The sequence below is a fragment of the Pteropus medius genome, unplaced genomic scaffold (genome assembly GCF_902729225.1).
Source record: "Pteropus medius unplaced genomic scaffold, Ma_sr-lr_union100, whole genome shotgun sequence".
NCBI classification, from domain to species: Eukaryota; Metazoa; Chordata; class Mammalia; order Chiroptera; family Pteropodidae; genus Pteropus; species Pteropus medius.
In genome coordinates, this window is record NW_024342471.1 from 27,553,412 (window position 1) to 27,570,391 (window position 16,980).

A 16,980-nucleotide genomic window follows, 5' to 3' on the forward strand; every position below is an offset into this window, starting at 1 on the left:
GTAGGGTCAGGGCTGAGTGTGCTCTCCGACCTTGGGCGTCTCAGAATGACCTCGACCCCAGGCCTCGGGCCAAGGACTGCCCTCTGACCCCAGGGCGCATCCTGTCATTCCGCCCAAAGGGCAGCAGCACCCTTGGGGACAAGCGCTGTGTCCCCAGCTCTCTGGGCCCAGCACCCAGAGCACCCAGCTGCCCACGAGGTACAAATGAAGTGTCCTCCATGCCAGGGAGGGGCTCTTTGCTGCCAAGCTCCCCTCAGATGCGGCGCCTAAACTGGGGGGGCGGTGAGCAGGGGGAGAGGCTAGGCGGGTGGGCCACGTGCACGCCAGCTAGACCCCCGAGCCAGCCCAGGGACCCACCGGCTGGCCAGCCCTGTGCTCGGTCCCCGGGCCGTGTGACACGGGGAGTCGGGGCGACTTACTAGACAAGCCAGGCCCCCAAACGCTCCACCCTACCAAACTCAGTGTGCATGGGAGGGGATGAGGCCAACCAGAGTCTGCCCCGGAAGCCCAGAGAGGGGGACACTGCCCCTCCCGGAGGGGGAAGGGCAGCCTGGCCTGCCCGCTTCTCCTCCCTGGGGCACTGGGGCCACAGGAGCTCTGTCTGGGGCCGCCTGGTACCTTCAGCAGCAGCAGGAGCTGTTGCCATGGTGAGCGCACAGGCAGCACTGCAGGCTCCTCCCCCGAGGCCCTCGCACCCCAGCAGCCCAGGGCGGCACGGCGTTCGGGAGCGCAGTGGCCTGCCAACGCCAGAGCTCGGCCTCTGCCCTGCCCAGGCCCAGCGCCCACCTGCTTCCAGGGGCAGAGGGGCCACTGGGGGAGGGGTCTAATGGGCTCTGGAGGTCAGAAGAAGGGCGTGCCCCCCAAAAACACACCAGCTGCCCTTTGCTGGCTGGAAGGGCAACCAGAGAGCCCAGGTTCGGGGCACCGCAGCGGGGACGGAGGCTGAGGGGAGGGCCCGCTGCCCCTCCCCCACGGCCAGTGTCCCCGAAGCAGACCCGCCCTCCTGAGGCCCTGCCCTTAGTGACGGGACAGAGGCCTCCCTACCCCGGCTCAGGGGCTCTCTGGGGGATTGCCCCGGGGAGCCTGGCCTGTCCGAGAACAGCTGCTGGGGACCGCCTGCCTCGAGAGCGGGAGACCTCACCAGGCAGGCGTCCCAGGGGCGAGCACATGCAGAAGGCCGCAGGGGCGTGTCCTCCTGTGGCTGGCGGAGACCCAGGGCGGCCCCGCTCCTGCCCCCGCACACGGCCAGACTGAAGGGCTGGGCCCTGGCCCCTGGCGGGAGAAATGAGGGGGCCCGAGGCAGACCTTGCCCTTGGACGCTGAGCCGCACTCTTCAGTTAGGTTTAGGTCACGGGGATTTTCCTCCGGTAAGGTGCGGGTCCGGCGACTCTCTCGGTTCTTACCTCTCAAAAGTGTTTCAGGTGTCACGGTTCATCCCTCTTCCTGTAACAACTTTAGGATTTGCGCGTCTACATCTTCGAAACGCTCGCTGGGATGTGTGCGGGAACTGCGCTCCGTCGAGGCACGAATTTGGAGGGAGCTGGTGTCTTTTCCACGCTGGGTCCTTCCGTTCGCTCAGGGCCCCTCTGGCTTCTTCCACTAGCATTTCATTTTTGGCATCCGAATCCCGCACGTGCGGTGTTGGGTTTATGCGTGAGCGTTTCGTGGGCAGAGGGCTGCTGCTGGAAACGGCACACATATTTTTTAAATTTCCGCTCCTATCTGCAAGCCGCCGGCACGTGCGCCCAGGCTGGTTCCGCCTGTGGACTTTGGATCTCGATCGTGTCACTGATTCATGTGTCCTCTTCGTGGCTTCCTCGGTGCCCGACCGTCCTGGGGCCTGTGACCAGGGACTGTTCCGTTTCTTTTTCTTGCCTGATCACAGTGGCGAGGACTCGCGGTCGATGTTGGACAGAGCAGGGGGGCCGGATGTCCTGGGAGAGGACCGGGCTTTTGTCCACCACGGGCAGCGTGGGCCGTGAGTTCTCGTCAATGCTCTTTGTTCGTTTCTCTCCCTCCCTTGACGAGTTTTTGCCACGAATGGTGTCGAGGCCTGTCGCAGCTCCTTCTCTGTCACTTGGTGGGAGTGCTCGTGTTGCTTGTGGTGTGTCCCCACAGCAGCTGCTTGAAGGCCTGTCAGAGCGTGCCAGCAACTCTGTCACCCCGGTGTCAATGGCAGGTGGGTGTCGGTCCCACACCGACGGAGACGTCCCTGGCGTTCTTATGCCGAGTGACCTGCATTTCATCCTGAAGCTTAGCATTTTTGACAAGTGAACACTTTTCGCTTTGCTGCGTGCCTTGGGCTGCATTCCAGAGCACCTGAGTGGTGGCTGCCAACAGCTTTTCCAGGTTTATACTTGTTTCGGGGAGAGAGTTTGTTGACCTCAGTCCTGGGATATCTTTTATTATATAATCCACCCTTTCCCCCAAATACGTTTACTGAATGCCTACTACGTGGCTGGCTCTTTTTAGCCATTGGGGACAAAATAGATACAATGTCTGTTCCCATAGATTTTGCTTAACCAACGAGTAAGCAGATTCGGTTATTTCCGGCCGTGAAAGGTTATAAATAACGGCCGCATCTAACTGGCACGGGGCACCTTCCCAGTGTGAGGTCCCGGCCTGAGCATTGGCGCGAAGCCCTGTGGGCCCGTGTGCCCGGTGTGCAGGTGGGGGGACCGGGACAGCGGTCGTGCCTCCCGCAGCCCCAGGACAGCCGCTGGCCACACAAAGTGCCTCCCTCAGAGGCACTAACTCTTAGCCACTAGTGTGTTCCTGTCTCTGCAAATGGTGATGTCACCTACAGGGACATCATCTCACGCTTGAGAGCCCAGCAGTGGCTGCCACCAGGGAAGACCCCGAAGGTCTGGGCGGCCTGCTGTGTTCCCGGTGGGCGACCCCGACCTCTAGGAGCAGACCGAGGAGCCCTCTCGCCTCGCCCCCAAATACCTGCAGGGCACCGTGACAGCGACCACTCCCAGCTCTGCGTGCCTGTGGTGAGTGACCACTCGCAGGCGCCAGCATCTCGCCTGCCCCATCCGGTCTTCCCAGGACACCTGTTACGACGGGACCCCATCGTCACGGGAGGGGCCGGAGGCTCGGAATGGCAGGCGATGCTGTACATTGGTACTCGTACCCCTGTCCAGAGGCTCCAGGGCCCATCCTTCTCCTCCTACCACGTGGCGGCCTGTGGCCATCAGCCGTGTTGGTCCAGCTACGCCATCTCCCCTCCAGTGGGGATTTCCAGCTGGCGACTGTGTCCAGGCCGCAACCTGGGTGTGACCAGTTCAGCACGGCGCACACATCTCTAGCCACTGGGAGGCTTTCCTGTCACCATTTCCCAAGTGGCTGGAGGCTCAGGCACAGCTTCCTGACTCAGAGCCCAGCCCTGCCCAGCCTGAGCCCCCACAGCCCTCCAAGCTTGCTGGCCAGCACATCCCTGGAGCCAGTGGGAGGGAGGGGCTGACCTTTCCTGAGCCTGGGCCCCTGTCCTGGACACTGGCTCCTGCCCTCGGTAAAGACTGAGCTGCCGGCTCGGTGAGGTCCTGCAGCAGGTGGACGCTGATCCCACCCTAGGCCTCCTAGCATTAGAACCCGGGTCCCCACATGTGGGGGCCACACCCGGGGCCCAGCCTGCAGACAACCACACTGACCCCCCACTCAGTGCCAAGGGGAACACCACACGAGTGTGCAGTCTGTCCTGGGGCCACCCCATTCGGCCCACACACAGGCTGGGGACGAGCCAGGTGGGGACTGAGACCCCTACTGTAAGCAGGACGTCCATGGGCCCTGCAGGCCCCCGGCGCTCGTCTGGGGAGGGCCTGGCAGAGCCCCCACCATCCTGGATGAGTAAACGCGGCTCTCCCGTTTCCCTTCCAGATTTTCCGGTGCCGAAGTTGGCGAGGGGCCTGGGAGGTGGGAGGTTCACCCACAGTGCTCCTTCAGGACAGGCCTCGGCCACAGCCCCGCGGAGCCCCTGGCGGCTGCACTGAGTCTCAGGGAGGCAGGGAGGGCCCTGCCAGGTAGAGGCCGAGTGTCCTGCCTGCCCAGGCTCCCAGACCTGGCCTGCCACAGAGCGGCCCCAGGGTACGGCTGGCCTCAGCCCTGGCGTGAGTACGCCTCACGGGCTCTGCCCAGCACCCACGCCCTGCACATGTCTTGCACACAGCGAGGGTGGGCGTCGAATGGCCCAACGGGCTGAGGAAGGGCCGGCTGGCTGGAGCTGGGGCCAGCAAGAGGGGGCCAAGTCCAACTGAATTGAACAAAGCACACTGACCAGGCATGACCTCAGCTTTGGTCCGCTGCCAGGCTCAGGGGTCGGTGAGTGGGAGGGGAGGTGGGGAATGCCCTTTAAGAATTAAATTTGATTTGCACTAAAGTCACATCTAGTTTATGATCCAGAATTAGTCTGCGGAACCCAGCCAGGACGTGGCTGCGGGTCTCAACCTGGAATGAGAGAAGGCAGTTGGCTGTGAAGCAGGGTTTGGGGCTGTCACGCACCTCGCCTGCTTAGTCATGTGTCTCGCTCGCATGGACAGTTGACCCCCCTGAGTGAGGCACAGTTATCTTGGAAGCCCATGGAAGATCCAGCTGGACAGGTAGCCAGGAGCACCCCTGGGACTGTCCTCCTCCCAGCGGACGAGCAGCAGCCCAGTCCATGGGGCACCCCAGGAAGAGGAGGGGCACACGGAGAAGGATGAGAGTTTTCTGGGACAGGTAACTGCACTTTCTCCCAGGGTCCCCCAGGCCCAATGCTGCCCAGGCCAGGTCACAGTCAGGTCAGGAGCCTCCATCCCCACCCAGCCCCGTAAAGGGCCCCATCCAGGGACGGCCAGGACTTTCGCTCCCGGGGCCTTGGTTTCCTGTGTGCTGGGCGAGAGGTTGAACCGAGGCCCGGGAATCCTGGACGGGTCTTTGAGGGGGTTGAAGGTGTGAGTGCCCGGCAGAGGGGTGTGGGATCTTCCCAGCGGCTCCCCCGCTGAAGGCCCCACAGACCTCTGGAGACCCTCCCAACCACCAGGGAAGAGAATGACCAACCAGCCAGTGCCCAGCACGCCAGAGCCACTGAAGAAAGCCCCAAAGAGCAGCTCTTGACCCCATCCCCTCAAATAAAACCCTCTGCCTCTGCCCCACTTTCCACTCCGCCACCCCAGCTTTGCAAGCAGCTGGCCGCAGGCTGGAGCTGGAGAACCGGAATGTGGGTTCCAAAGCCACTACAGTTGCAGGGGCGACAGGGTGGGATCCCTAGCTTCGCACCGGCCATCGAGTCCCTGAAGGACTGAGCTGACCAGGTGCTGGGCTGGAGGGCTCAAGGCACATAGCATCTTCTGGATGCCACCGAGTGCCCACAGCGGGGGGTGGGGGGTGCTGTGGGGGGCCCGCCTCTGGTTGGAGGGCTGGGCACAGACAAGTAGTTGCCTCCATCTGTCCTGAGTGTGAGAGAGAGTCATGCGTGGAGGCCAGAGAAGCGCGCTGCGGAGGCTGGGCCCGCGGGGCTCTGGCCAGGGCTGTAACGGCGAGCGCAAGGGCCGCGGTCCAGAGCCCCTGACGCCTCCACGGGGCTGGACAGGTCTGGACGGAGTGGACAAGCTGGGGCTGGGATCCGAAAGGACGGCCAGGACCCAGGATAAGGGGACAGGCCCTGCTCTAGGACGGGGTGGAGGGTCAGTTAACGACTCCAGTCCCCCCAGGCCAGGCCCGGACGCGCTTCCCAGGCTGACCGACGCTGCGAGGCTGGACTTCCGTCACTGTGGGTCCGCCGGAGCCGGGCCGAGGGGCGTGGCCTCGCGCGGGGGGGCGCGACCCGACCTGGGCGGGGCCGGCTCTCCCCGCCCCCGTGACGCGCGCGGCCCCGCCATATAAGCGGGCGCGTCCGCGCGTGCGCACGCCGCGGTCGTGGCGCGGCCTCCCGCGGTCTGCTCCGCAAATGGGTTCCGTGGCCTAGCGCCCCCGCCCCTGCCCCCCGCGATCGTGCGCCGAGGCCCGCGAGGGGTCGCCGCCGAGGTGAGAGCCGACGGCGCGCGAGCGGAGTCGAGCGGGCCCGTGGCCACTCGGTCACGCCGGCCGCCGGGCGGACGCGCGGACGCGAGGAGGGAGGGGACAGGGCCGCGCGGGGCGGGTTCGTGGCGCCCGGGGCTCGCTGGCCTCGCTGGCCGCGGGGCGCCCGGCTCGTTCCCGGATCCGCAGGCGGCGGCCTCGCGCACAAAGCGCCTTTGTTCCGCCCGCGCGGCCGGTTCAGGCTGGTTGGAGCCGCCCGCGCGGGGCGAGCCCAGGGCGGCCCGTGACTCCTCGGGCCGCGCCCCGGCTCGGTAAACAAGCCCGGAGTCGCCGCGCCTCCTGAGGGCCCACGGGGCCGACTCGGGAGCGCCCCGCCCCAGCGGCAGCGGTCACCTCCGTTCGCGCAGGTTCCCGGCAGCCCCCAAGCAGGAGCATGGCAGCCATCCCCTCCAGCGGCTCGCTCGTGGCCACCCACGACTACTACCGGCGTAAGCAAGCCCCTCGCCCACCGCCCGACGGCCCTGACCACGGCTCCCCGCCCAGCCGTGGCGTCAGCTCCAGCCCCTCGAGAACCGCGGAGTGGGGAGTGGGCTCGGCCGGAGCTGACCTGCCTCTCCTCTCCAGGCCGCCTGGGTTCCACTTCCAGTAACAGCTCCTGTGGGAGTGCCGAGTGCCCCGGGGAAGCCATCCCCCACCACCCCGGTGAGTGCCGGCCCACCTCCCCTCTCCCCCAGGAGTGGGCGGCAGCACCATGACCCCGCTTGGCTTCTCTCAGGTCTCCCCAAGGCTGACCCCGGTCACTGGTGGGCGAGCTTCTTTTTCGGGAAGTCCACGCTCCCCTTCATGGCCACAGTGTTGGAGTCCCCAGAGCAGTGAGTCCACCTCCCTGGGGGCTGGTGGGACGTGGTGGGGACAGGTGGGGACAGCCTCTGACCGCACTCTCTCTCCCCAGCTCACCATCTCCCCAGGCCTCCAGCAGCATGATCACCTGTGACCTGGCTCAGGAAGCCACAAGGAAGCAGCCTGGTGGCCAGCCCAGCACAGCCAGCACCGGGCCCCCATCCTGAGTGGCCACCACCAGCCACCAGACTTCCAGAGGCGCTGGGCTCTTCTGAGTCCCTTGCCCCGCCCCGCCCCACCCCATAGACTAGGCAGGCTGCAGCCAGCAGAAGCGGTTGGCTTCTTTAATATCGAAGCAGCAAGGACCCTGGGAGTGCCGCTCTTTCCTGTCCTAGCCACACGCGAGCCTCCCTGACACCCTGACCGTGTGCCTTGCACCAAGCGCAAAATAAACAAGCGGCCAGCAGCCCCGATGGTGCCTGTCAGCTGTGTCCTGAGGCGTGTAGAAGGCACTGAACCCCTCCACTCAACCGCCTTACTTCCCAGTGGGGGTGGGGAGCTGGCCCTGTCCCCAGGCCTTCTTGGAGCTCCTTGCTGGGGGCTACCTCTGAGGCCTGACCCAGATCCCCCCTCCCCAAGCTGCTCGAAGGAGCTGGACAGGCTCTTGAGGTCAGGGCCTCCAGGGGACTCAGCTTCTGGCCCCGTGGCCGCTGGGAGGCTGCACCTCTGGCTGTGAGCTTGGGAGCCTTTGGCTGGAGGGACCCAGTACCTTCTGTAAGAGCCAAAGAGGCCCCCAACATCAAGGGAGGGAGGGGAGGGGAAGGGACAAGACCGGCTGTTGCCCCCGGTGCCTTCCCATAAGGTGTCACCTCCTCTATCCCCTGTGGGGTACACTCTGGGCTGGACCTGTGCATGGTCTCAGGCACGCAAAACTAAGACAGGAGTGAGTGGGGCGCTGCATAGCTGCCTTCCCACCACAGCCCAGCTTGGGGCAAAGTCCAGCTTGGAGCTGGGGAGAGTGGTTGTGTCATCTTGCTTCCTCGTGTCCACGTGCCCCAGGGGCCAAGAGGCTGACCCATGTCTGTTGAGTGCCCCAGGAGAGGGCAGCCTGCCGTGAGGTGGGGGACTTGGAGAGGAACGGCTTCCACTGGCCACTGGGTGGGGTTCAGGTGGCCCCTAAGGGAGTCTTCCTTTCCTGTCCCCCTCAACCTGTGCTATAGATGTTAGCATGAATTTATTCTAAGGCACTTGTGAGGTTTGTGGCCCCAGGTGGCAGCCTGTGTTCTGCCAACCCTCTGTCCAGGCGGATGGATGGGGCAGCCCCGTCCCCTGCCTTGTGGTCCCAGGGCTGGTAGGCTGGGCCCTTGTTCCCACCTGCTCAGATGGATCTGGGATGGGGAGGTGTCCCTAAGGATAGCCTGGGCCACAGCCTGTCTTTCTGGCCAGTGTTCAGGCAGAGTCCCCAGATCCTCCTGGTGGCCATGGCAGAAGACAGCTGCCTGGCACAGGGTAACAGGCAGCAGTGCCCCATCCCGTCTATAGGTTGCTGGGGCACCTAGGGGCAGCAGGGGCCAGGTGGCGAAGGGAGCGCACAGCCAGAGCTGAGGGTCCCATCGTGCACTGCCCGCGGAGGCCTGCCCCTGGGCCTGCCTGAGCCAGCGGGCTTCGGTCAGTGCCAGGGATGGTCCACTCTTGGAGGCTTCCAGAGTTGGCGTCGGCTGTGGAGGCCCAGCACTTGCCAGGAGCTGGTATCTTGGAAGGGGCGGCCTCAGCCCCCAGACCGCAGAGGGCTACTTCCCTGTCCAGTGTCCAGCCTGCTCAGAAGAGCTGTGGGCGCCTTGTGGCCAGCCCCGAGGCAGCAGCAAGGAGGCCGGTGCTCAGAGCGGGCTCTCGTACCTCGTGGAGCTGGAGAGCCTCTCCCGCAGAGCCTGGAAGCTCGGCCTCTGCTCAGGGTCCTTGTGCCAACACCAGAGCATCAGCCGATGTGCCGTGGGCGGGCACCCCTGCGGGCAGGGCATGCGGTAGCCCGCGTCCACCCGCAGGAAGGCCTCGTGGTTGGACATACCTGTGGGGAGCAGGACAGGAGGCTGCCGGGTCTGGGGGGCCAGTGCCCACCTACCCTGTCCCTCCCCGCCCTCTGAAAGTCACACCCCACTTCGGGCCGCCCTTCCCAGGAAAGCTTCGGTCGCGCGCGCCCATCTCTAATGCCCGCCCCTGGACAGCGCGGGCCCCCAGAATGGTGTCCAGGTGACGGCCCCTCCCACCTTGCCTGCAGTCCGGGACCCTAGGGGCCCGGTACCTGGATAGGGCGTTTGACCCCTGCTGAAAATCTCATGCAGGAGCACGCCGAAGGACCAGACGTCGGATTTGATGGAGTACTGCCCCCGGGAGAGCGCCTCGGGGGCGGTCCACTTGTAGGGGACGTTGCGGTCACGGGAAAGGTAGACGTCCTCCTGCAATCAGACATGCGCTGTGGGGGCCACCCGCCCCCTCCTCAGCACGGACAGGCGGACCAGTTGCGGTGGGCAGGTGTGCAGCGCCCCAGCACGGAGCCTGTGAGCACTGTCATATGCAGGCCGCACGTCACCACTAGGGGGAGGCGGCAGGTCCCGCCCTGTGAGTGTGAAGGGACGGCGGGTGGCCCAAGCTGGGAAGTCAGGACGGAGGAGCCCGCGTGGTGGAGCCCGCAGTCTGTTCAGACTCAGGAGTTCACAGAGATGCCACAGGAAGGCTGATGGGCCGGCCGCCAGCGGACAAACTTGAAAAAGCCCAAGAGTCACGCTCAGCCTTCCCGGCTGACCCGCCCCACTGCTGGCCCCCGAGCGGATTAGAGAAACGTCTCTTTCCAGAAGCCTCCGGCTTACAATGAGGAGAGAGCTACACCATCAGACTATCACGCGGGCGAGCGAAGGGACCTGGACGCTGGCCATCGCGGTAACGTCAACAGGTCCCCCCACCTGCTGGCAGGCCCCGCCTCAGGGGTGGGCAAAGTGTAATTCAGAGCTAAGGCTTCAGGAAAAGAGCAAGTTTCTCAAAAAGTGCGTTTGGGGAAGACAGCAGGCAGTCTAGCAGTTGTGAGGCGTGGGTCTGCCAAGGAACAAACGCATTCATGGCATTTGAAAGAATCTGGAAACATCTCTGAGGGCCTGTGATGACTGAGGAGTCACCGTCAGGTCTTGAAGGTGTGGCTGTGGTATTCTGGAGCCCTTACGGATATGGGGTGTACATGCCGCGGGCTGGGGTCTGAGTAACGGGTAGGGAGGGGCCGCGGCAGGGGCTGGGAGGCCCGTGGGGAGATGTTTGCCCTGAGCTCACAAACCACGCCCAGCCTCCTCCCTGGCCGACCGCCAGAAGGGGGCAGTGACAGCGAATGGGCGCATGAGGGCTGGGCCCCTGCTCCTCCCTGGACACCAGGCCATCCACTCGGCAGAGGCCCTGGGCACCTCCCTTTCCGCCTGTGGTTCCCCACTGCCCCTCCAGCTCTGAAACAGCCCTCGGCTCCCTGCCCCTGCTCAGGGAGACCCCAGGAATCCGCAGCTCTGAGCACAGGGGAGGACGCGCCCTGCCTTCCGGGGGGACCCACCTTGATGAGCCTGGCCAGCCCAAAGTCTCCCACTTTGCAGATGTTGCCCTCCCCGACCAGGATGTTCCTGGCGGCCAGGTCCCGGTGGATGTAATTCTGCGATTCCAGGTAGCACATGCCCTCGGCCACCTGCGACGCGATGTCCACCAGCTCGGAGACCGGCAGGGCTTTCTCAGCAGAGTCTGTGCAGGCAAAGGGAGGCCAGAGTCAGCGCAGCCCACTGAGGCCATGTCCCCTCTGTCACATGCTCTACTGGCTCCTGGGCTCGGGAGGGGCTGGGGCAAAGGGCAGGTGGCCCGATTTAAACTGGGAGAGTGAGCCCGCCGTGACCCTTCTGGAAGGTCGTTCTGAGTCAACCCAAATGCAGCGCCCTCCTGGGAACCCACACTAAAGAAATGTGAACTCAGACGTAAGCGCCAAGGCGTCCATCACAGCATCGCTTACACGAAAAACCCTGAAAAGGTTCGGCGGACCCCTGGCTACGTGACACAGCACACCTGCACGGGAGTGTGCAGACTCAATGCTCACTCCCCAGGAACAGTCAGTGACGTGGGACACTGCTCGCAGCGATCCAGCTTTCGTCCAGTTTTATATTCTGAGTTTTCCAAACATTGATACATAAAAATAAATTCCCAGATACACACATCACGTAGCAGATGCCACTTATCCTGCAAAGCACATCCTCGCCTTCCACCGGCCCTGAAACGGGCTGCATCTGTGCCCTCGGCAGCAGCGACTGCCTGGTTTGGGTGTTACATCATGGGGCTCGTTACAGATGGCGCCTTTGAGTCAACAAGCCGCGTGGGAGTGTGTGTGCGCACGCGTGTGCCTGCACGGGTGCAGTGTGCGTGGGCGTGTCAGTGTGTGTGCACGTTCAGTGACTGGAGGAGGGACGGCCCTTCTAGGAAAAGAGAAAAGCGGAGAGGGCCAGGCCTGCGTGCTGGGAAGCTGGCTGGGAGCAGCCCCACCGGTGCCATGGAAAAGCAGCCTGTCACCTGTGGGCGCAGGAATCGGGAGTGGCTCGTCCTGTGTGTACTTACTGGATTCCCTCACATTCCCGCAGTGGACAGATGCTTTTAAACAGAAAGACCTGACAAAGGCTTCAAGAGCCCCCCAGCCACCCCGTGTATGGTGTGGGGGTGACCCCGTGTATGGTGCAGGTCTCTCCCATTCCCTCCAGCGAGCCCGTGGCCCCTTGGTCTGCTGCAAGGAGCTGCAGGCGCTGCCCCCGCTCACCGCGCAGCAGCTCCAGCAGGCTCCCCTTGTCCATGACCTCTGTGATGATGTACACGGGGTCCCCCACGGATGCCACAGCGTACAGCGCCAGGATGTGCTTGTGCCGAAGCTTCTTCATGGCCTGGATCTCCGCCTGGAAGGTGTGCTGGTGCAGGAGGTCATCTGCAGGTGAGGGTGGCCTCAGTGGGTGCAGCCCTGCGGCCGCCTCCCCACCCACCCACACTCAGTGAGTGTGGGCGCCCTGCCGGGATGCCCCAACTCCCAGGGCAGACATGACCTAGTCCCAGGACACCCCAGCACCCTACCCACTGTCTCCACCCTCTGCTCTCACAGCACCCCAGACACCATCAGTACCCACATTTGGCCAACACCTGCCCAAGTCAGATACGGAGCTGGGACAACCCCCAGTACGTTCCCAGGGCCAGGGCCCGTGGTGCTTCCCAGGGAGATTGTAGATGGACCTTTCCCGATTTCTAGTGATCTAGTGATTTTAGTGGTATTCCATTCACTAAGAATTTAAGGTACCCTCACAATAAATGCATTTAGGTAAAAACATTTGAAATCGAAAGGGAAATGTCACCTCCATACTGCTATAGGTGCCACATGTGGCACAATTTAGGGCAGCATGTGGCACGCGGGTCATAAGGGCCTTGGTCTGGCTCGGCCCCACCCCCAGTGAGTGAGGCCGGTGCCCTGTGGGTGGGCTTGGGGGCAGGGCCGCTTACCTCGGGCGATGACCTTAATGGCCACTCGGACCTGGCCCTTCCAGAACCCTTCGAAGACCTCCCCAAAGTAGCCGGACCCCAGCTTCCTGCAGAGCGTGAACTCCTCCCGAGGCCTCTCCCAGTCAGCACAGTGGGGCAGGGGCTCCGGCTCGTGCTGGAGAGACAGGGCAGGGCGGTGGGGGCTCCTCGCACAGAACACCCCCCAGGAGTTCCCAACGCGCCCGGCAGGGGGAGCCCCTGACCAATCTCGGGTCAGCTGGGGAATCCCAGGGTGCAGAGCGTGACCACACTCCAGGCTCCCCCAGGGGCTGGCCCCTGCTATGTCCTGCAAACATGTGCCACCCTTACCGCCTGCTCTGGGCCAGTTATAATGGCCCAAGTGCCACTCAGAAAACCCGTCCAGCTGCTGGCCAGGGCACATGCCCTTGTCACCTGGCTCCCACAGGCCCAGAGAGACTCAGGACATGGCGGAGCAACGTGACCTCTGCTGGCCATGGAGCGGGAGTGACGTGGCAAAGAAGGGCACGTCCCCGCCCCAGCCTCCGGCCCGTGCCCAGCTCCACGGGACCAGCCAGTGTCCCTTGGGGTCCACTCCAGCCGGTCAGCCTGTCAGGACGGCCGCCCACCCTGTGTGACCCCAGGAGTCCGTGTCGTCATGGGCCGTAGTGGGGCAGGGCTGGGGCGGGCAGGGCGGGGGGCGGCCCTACTTTCCAGCAGGGCAGGGTCAGCCGCAGGCCGTGGGACAGGCTCCGGGTCCGGTGATGGTCCACGAGCTCGGGCAGGCTGGGGAAGGACACGGCGTCGCTGAGGTGCAGCCGGCCCGCCCGCCGCCAGATCTTGTAGTGCCTCACGGCCTGCCTGTCCCGCACTGGAGCAGGGGGGACACGTGTGAACAGGCGTGTGCGCCCCTGGGACCACCCCCTCAGAGGGGAGCCAGAAGAAGGCGAGGGGTGCGAGGGGGAGAGACGGGGTGCGCCCAGCAGGGCAAGGAGAAACCCAGGCCCAGGACCCCGGCAGAGAGCCGCCCGGCCGGGCTGGGCCCGCAGCCCTCTCAGGGGTCCCTAGGGATGGAAGAGACGGCCTGGACACTGAGGCCAGCGGGACAGGCCAGGCCAGAGGGGCCAGGCCCCCCGCATGCCAGAGGGAGGGTTAGGGGCCGGGGGAACGGTGGGGGCTGCCATACCCGAGAGCACGTAGTCGGCGCCTGGCTTCTCGCTGGCCCTGATCAGGAAGGTCCCGGGCTCCGTGCCCGCGGCCTGCAGCCGGTGCGAGGCCTCCGAGCGGGAGATGCGGCCGAAGAACCACCTGGGGGTCCAGAGCCCACGCTGACCCTACGCCGACCCCACGGCACCCCTCCGCCTCCTCATGCTGCCAGCCCCGACCCACAGCTGCCCTCCGATACTGCCCATGACCCAGGCCCCTCTTCGCCCATCATAGACCCCGAGTGTCCCAGGTGGCTGGTTCCGGGCACCAAGAAAGGCCCTAGTGACCCATAAGAGGTCCCCCCATCCTGTCAGTGGGGTCGGAGCCACCCTATGCCAGAGACGTGTTGTTCATCCCATGGGGCCACATTGTCCTGTGATTCTGTGACCACCTCCTGTGACCCGGGCCACAGACACACTGCTCCAGCGCCATGAGACCTGGGATTGGGTGTCAAGCAGCAGGCCGCGCACACATGTGCTTCATTCAACACATACGTCTGCACACACGTATACACACTCACACACTCGTGCATCCCACACCAGCAGCCAGCCCCTGGGCTCGGGGCAGCAGCGTGGGGCCTGCGAGCGCCCCAGCTGACCTCTGCTGCCAGCCGCTCTGCCCCTGGTACCCTGGGTCATGGCACTGTGGGTCCATGCCCACTCCAGACCGACCCCGCACACCTCAGACCCTTGTCACTCGCCCATCCACCCTGCCTCCTTCCCGCTTCTCAAAATTGCTGGTTCTCAGGGCCTCCCCCCACCCCGCCCCCCGCGTCATGCCCGTCGTGGGACCCATGCCTTTGAAGCTGTCCTATTTCCCACTGAGCTTGCTTCCTGCTCAGCTCCCGTCAGTGGGCGGGAACAGCACCCAGCGGGCGCTCAGTCAAGGCGGGTGAATGGTGAGTGACACGGGATGCGCAGGTGGGCTGCAGAGGAGCGCCCCCTGCTGGGCCCCCGCACCGGAGCTCAGAGGAGCCACCCCAGGCCGCTGCGGACGTGCCCACAGCAGGCTGCCCGTGGTGGTTCAGGCATCCTTGGGCAGTGCCCAGGGGCTGCCGCCACCTCCTGAAGCCACCTTGCCGGTGACGGGGCAGCCGCGAGGGTGCAGGGAGCAGAGCCGGAAGCCCACGCCCCAGACGGGCATGTTGCAATGGCCTCCTCCTCCTAACTAGGTCATGCATCTGGTTTCGGTTATTTGAAAGGTGAGTGAAGCCTGCTCCCCGAAAGGCTGCGTCTCCGCCCCGAACTCCCACGAAGACCCTGTCAGCCTCGCGGAAGCCCACTGTGGCCTTTTCTGTCCTGTTTGGGTCCTGGAGCCATGAAGTAACCACAGGGGAGGGCCACACACCTCGGTGCCCCAGCCCCCAGACATCACCTGGCAAAGCCCCGTCAGCACTCCCGGGACCGGTGGGGGGTCCAGCCCTGACGAGGGCACAGGTCCAGTGAGCCGTGAGTCTCGCCAGCCAGCACCCCCACCCTCCCCGGGCTCGCCCGCAGTGCGATGCTGCCCCTCTGCGACCCCCACCCCAGCTCCTGAGGGGCAGCGGGGGGGGTGGGGACCTTGGAGAGGGCGCAGGGACACTCACGGCTCAGACTCCACCGTCTCCTTCTCAGCCAGGTAGTTGCGGGGCACATAGCCCTCGGCCAGGGCCCTGCCCGCTGCGTCCAGCCGCGTGGCCCACCACCACTCATCCTCCCTCCTGGCCACGTGGAAGGTGTCCCCCGCCCGGAAGCTCAGCTCCTCGGCCGTGCGGGCCTCGAAGTCCCAGAGCCCCACGTACCTGGGGCCCAGGTGAGCCTGGCCCCGGGACACCATGGCCACTGCGGCAGCAGGACCAGGCCACCTGGCCTTGCCGCCTGTCACTGGGCCGGCTGCGAGCACGGAGGTGGGCGGGGCCAAGCCGACCGGCCACCCCACCCAGCTGAGGAGCTGGCGCACTTCCCTGGGCCAGGCGCCTCCTCAGCACCCTGGGCTCCGCCCGAGGGCCGAGCAGCCCCCGCCTATCCTCCCACCTGCCAGGGCCGGCCAGTGTGAGCAGCGCTCCTGCCCACCTGCCAAGTGACCACGTGGCCGGACCCGAGCCAGAGCGAGAGAGAGCAGAGTGACCAGTCAGACAGGGTCCTCCTGGGGTCCGAGCCTTGGACTGGGAGGGACCAAGGCTGAAGGACCAGTCACTCCCTTCCCAAACCTCCAGGGCCACTGGGACCAAGCCAGGACACGGGGGCAGCAGGCCCTCGGCAGTAGCTGCTGGAAGCCCAGGTGGGCGCTGCCTCTCGCTCCGGTCCCGGTCCCGGCACCCGCTTCTCCCCACGAGCCCACCCCACCCATGCCCTGCCCACACAAGGGCTGTGGTGGCCGCAGGGTCCCGAGCACGGGCCTCTGGAGAGACAGGAGGGGCCTGGGGTAAGGGTTGCAGACTAGGGTCAGCCTGGGGCCTGAGTTACTTCCCCATCGGCGGGGGGCGGGGGGGGGGCCGGGGGCTCCACCAAGACAGGGGGACTGTGAAAGCAGATGGCCGCTGAACCCCACGGGCTGGAACGCCCCCTTCCGTTGGAGACAGTGGTGGCACAGCCACTCCATCTGTGGAGGAGGGACAGGCACGTGTGCTGCTCACAAAGTCACAGCCCAGCACCATTCCCGCTGAGGTATGGAGGGGCAGCAGACGGGAGGGGAGGCTGATGGGGGCTGCTAAGCACCTGTGGGCCCCGGGTGCTCCAAGCCCCCTCCCCCCGCTGCTCACCAATTCCCTCTGGCCCCTCAGCCCAGGGCCTGGCCCGTGAGCCTGTGTCCAGGGGACCTCACGTGTCACTGGGTGCAGGAGTACCTGGGGCTCTACCTGGGCCACACCAGGAAGCAAGGTTTCGAGACTGAGCGCCCCGCCCCCACCCCGAGGCTCTGGAGCACAAACCTGTCCAGCATGTGGCTGGTGAGACTCCAGGGATGACCCCACGCACACCTGCCTCCCTGGCCAGGTGCCATGCCCAGCCCAGCACATTCCTGCCCGGCACTGGCCGCCAGCCCAGCCTCCCTTCGCTCAGCTCACCTCAGCTCCCAGCAAGGAGGAGGGCCCCCAGCCTGGAGGAGCTCAGCTCAAGCCCTCGCCCTCGGGCCCACATGCCAGGGCTGGGCCCCACCTCTCCCAGGACAGGACGAGAGTCAAGGGCTGCTGCTTGGGGTCTCATGCAGCTCAGGCCAAACACTCCCGCCCCCACCCTCCATCCGGGGTGGGCAGTCCCAGCCTGGCTGCTGAGGCTCCAAGGGGCTCCCGCCCTCCATGCTCGGCCCTACCCTACAGCCAGCCTGATCAGGGCCCTCAAGTGGCCAGCTCCTCCTCCTCCCTCTGTGCTGCCCCCACCCTTCTTGCCGAATGCTCATCCCCCGCCCCCACCACGCCAG

General features: G+C 65.3%; 2 protein-coding genes across 2 annotated transcripts; one reads left to right on the plus strand and one right to left on the minus strand.

The window, feature by feature from the left end:
* Nucleotides 1-5,847: 5,847 nt before the first annotated feature.
* PPDPF (pancreatic progenitor cell differentiation and proliferation factor) lies at nt 5,848-7,303 on the plus strand. Its single transcript, XM_039864817.1, has 5 exons — nt 5,848-6,003; nt 6,405-6,485; nt 6,622-6,699; nt 6,773-6,869; nt 6,950-7,303. Exons 2-5 carry the CDS (start codon nt 6,431-6,433, stop codon nt 7,062-7,064), a joined length of 345 nt encoding a protein of 114 aa, XP_039720751.1. The 5' UTR covers nt 5,848-6,003; nt 6,405-6,430; the 3' UTR covers nt 7,065-7,303.
* Nucleotides 7,304-7,416: 113 nt separating this feature from the next.
* PTK6 (protein tyrosine kinase 6) lies at nt 7,417-15,521 on the minus strand. Its single transcript, XM_039864816.1, has 8 exons — nt 15,170-15,521; nt 13,565-13,686; nt 13,089-13,249; nt 12,382-12,535; nt 11,657-11,818; nt 10,421-10,602; nt 9,137-9,290; nt 7,417-8,902 (listed from the first exon to the last, which is right to left on the minus strand). Exons 1-8 carry the CDS (start codon nt 15,397-15,399, stop codon nt 8,715-8,717), a joined length of 1,353 nt encoding a protein of 450 aa, XP_039720750.1. The 5' UTR covers nt 15,400-15,521; the 3' UTR covers nt 7,417-8,714.
* Between the last annotated feature and the right edge of the window lie 1,459 nt (nt 15,522-16,980).

What these genes read in the sequence shown, in the direction of transcription:
- PPDPF (XM_039864817.1), top strand. Translation starts at nt 6,431, where the DNA reads ATGGCAGCCATCCCCTCCAGCGGCTCGCTCGTGGCCACCCACGACTAC. An exon ending in CACCCACGACTACTACCGGC is followed by an intron (nt 6,486 to 6,621) that starts GTAAGCAAGCCC and finishes TCTCCTCTCCAG; the next exon opens with GCCGCCTGGGTTCCACTTCC. An exon ending in GTGTTGGAGTCCCCAGAGCA is followed by an intron (nt 6,870 to 6,949) that starts GTGAGTCCACCT and finishes CTCTCTCCCCAG; the next exon opens with CTCACCATCTCCCCAGGCCT.
- PTK6 (XM_039864816.1), bottom strand. Translation starts at nt 15,399, where the DNA reads ATGGTGTCCCGGGGCCAGGCTCACCTGGGCCCCAGGTACGTGGGGCTC. An exon ending in GAGACGGTGGAGTCTGAGCC is followed by an intron (nt 13,687 to 15,169) that starts GTGAGTGTCCCT and finishes CTGGACCCCCAG; the next exon opens with GTGGTTCTTCGGCCGCATCT. An exon ending in GGCTGGCCAGGCTCATCAAG is followed by an intron (nt 9,291 to 10,420) that starts GTGGGTCCCCCC and finishes GTCTGATTGCAG; the next exon opens with GAGGACGTCTACCTTTCCCG.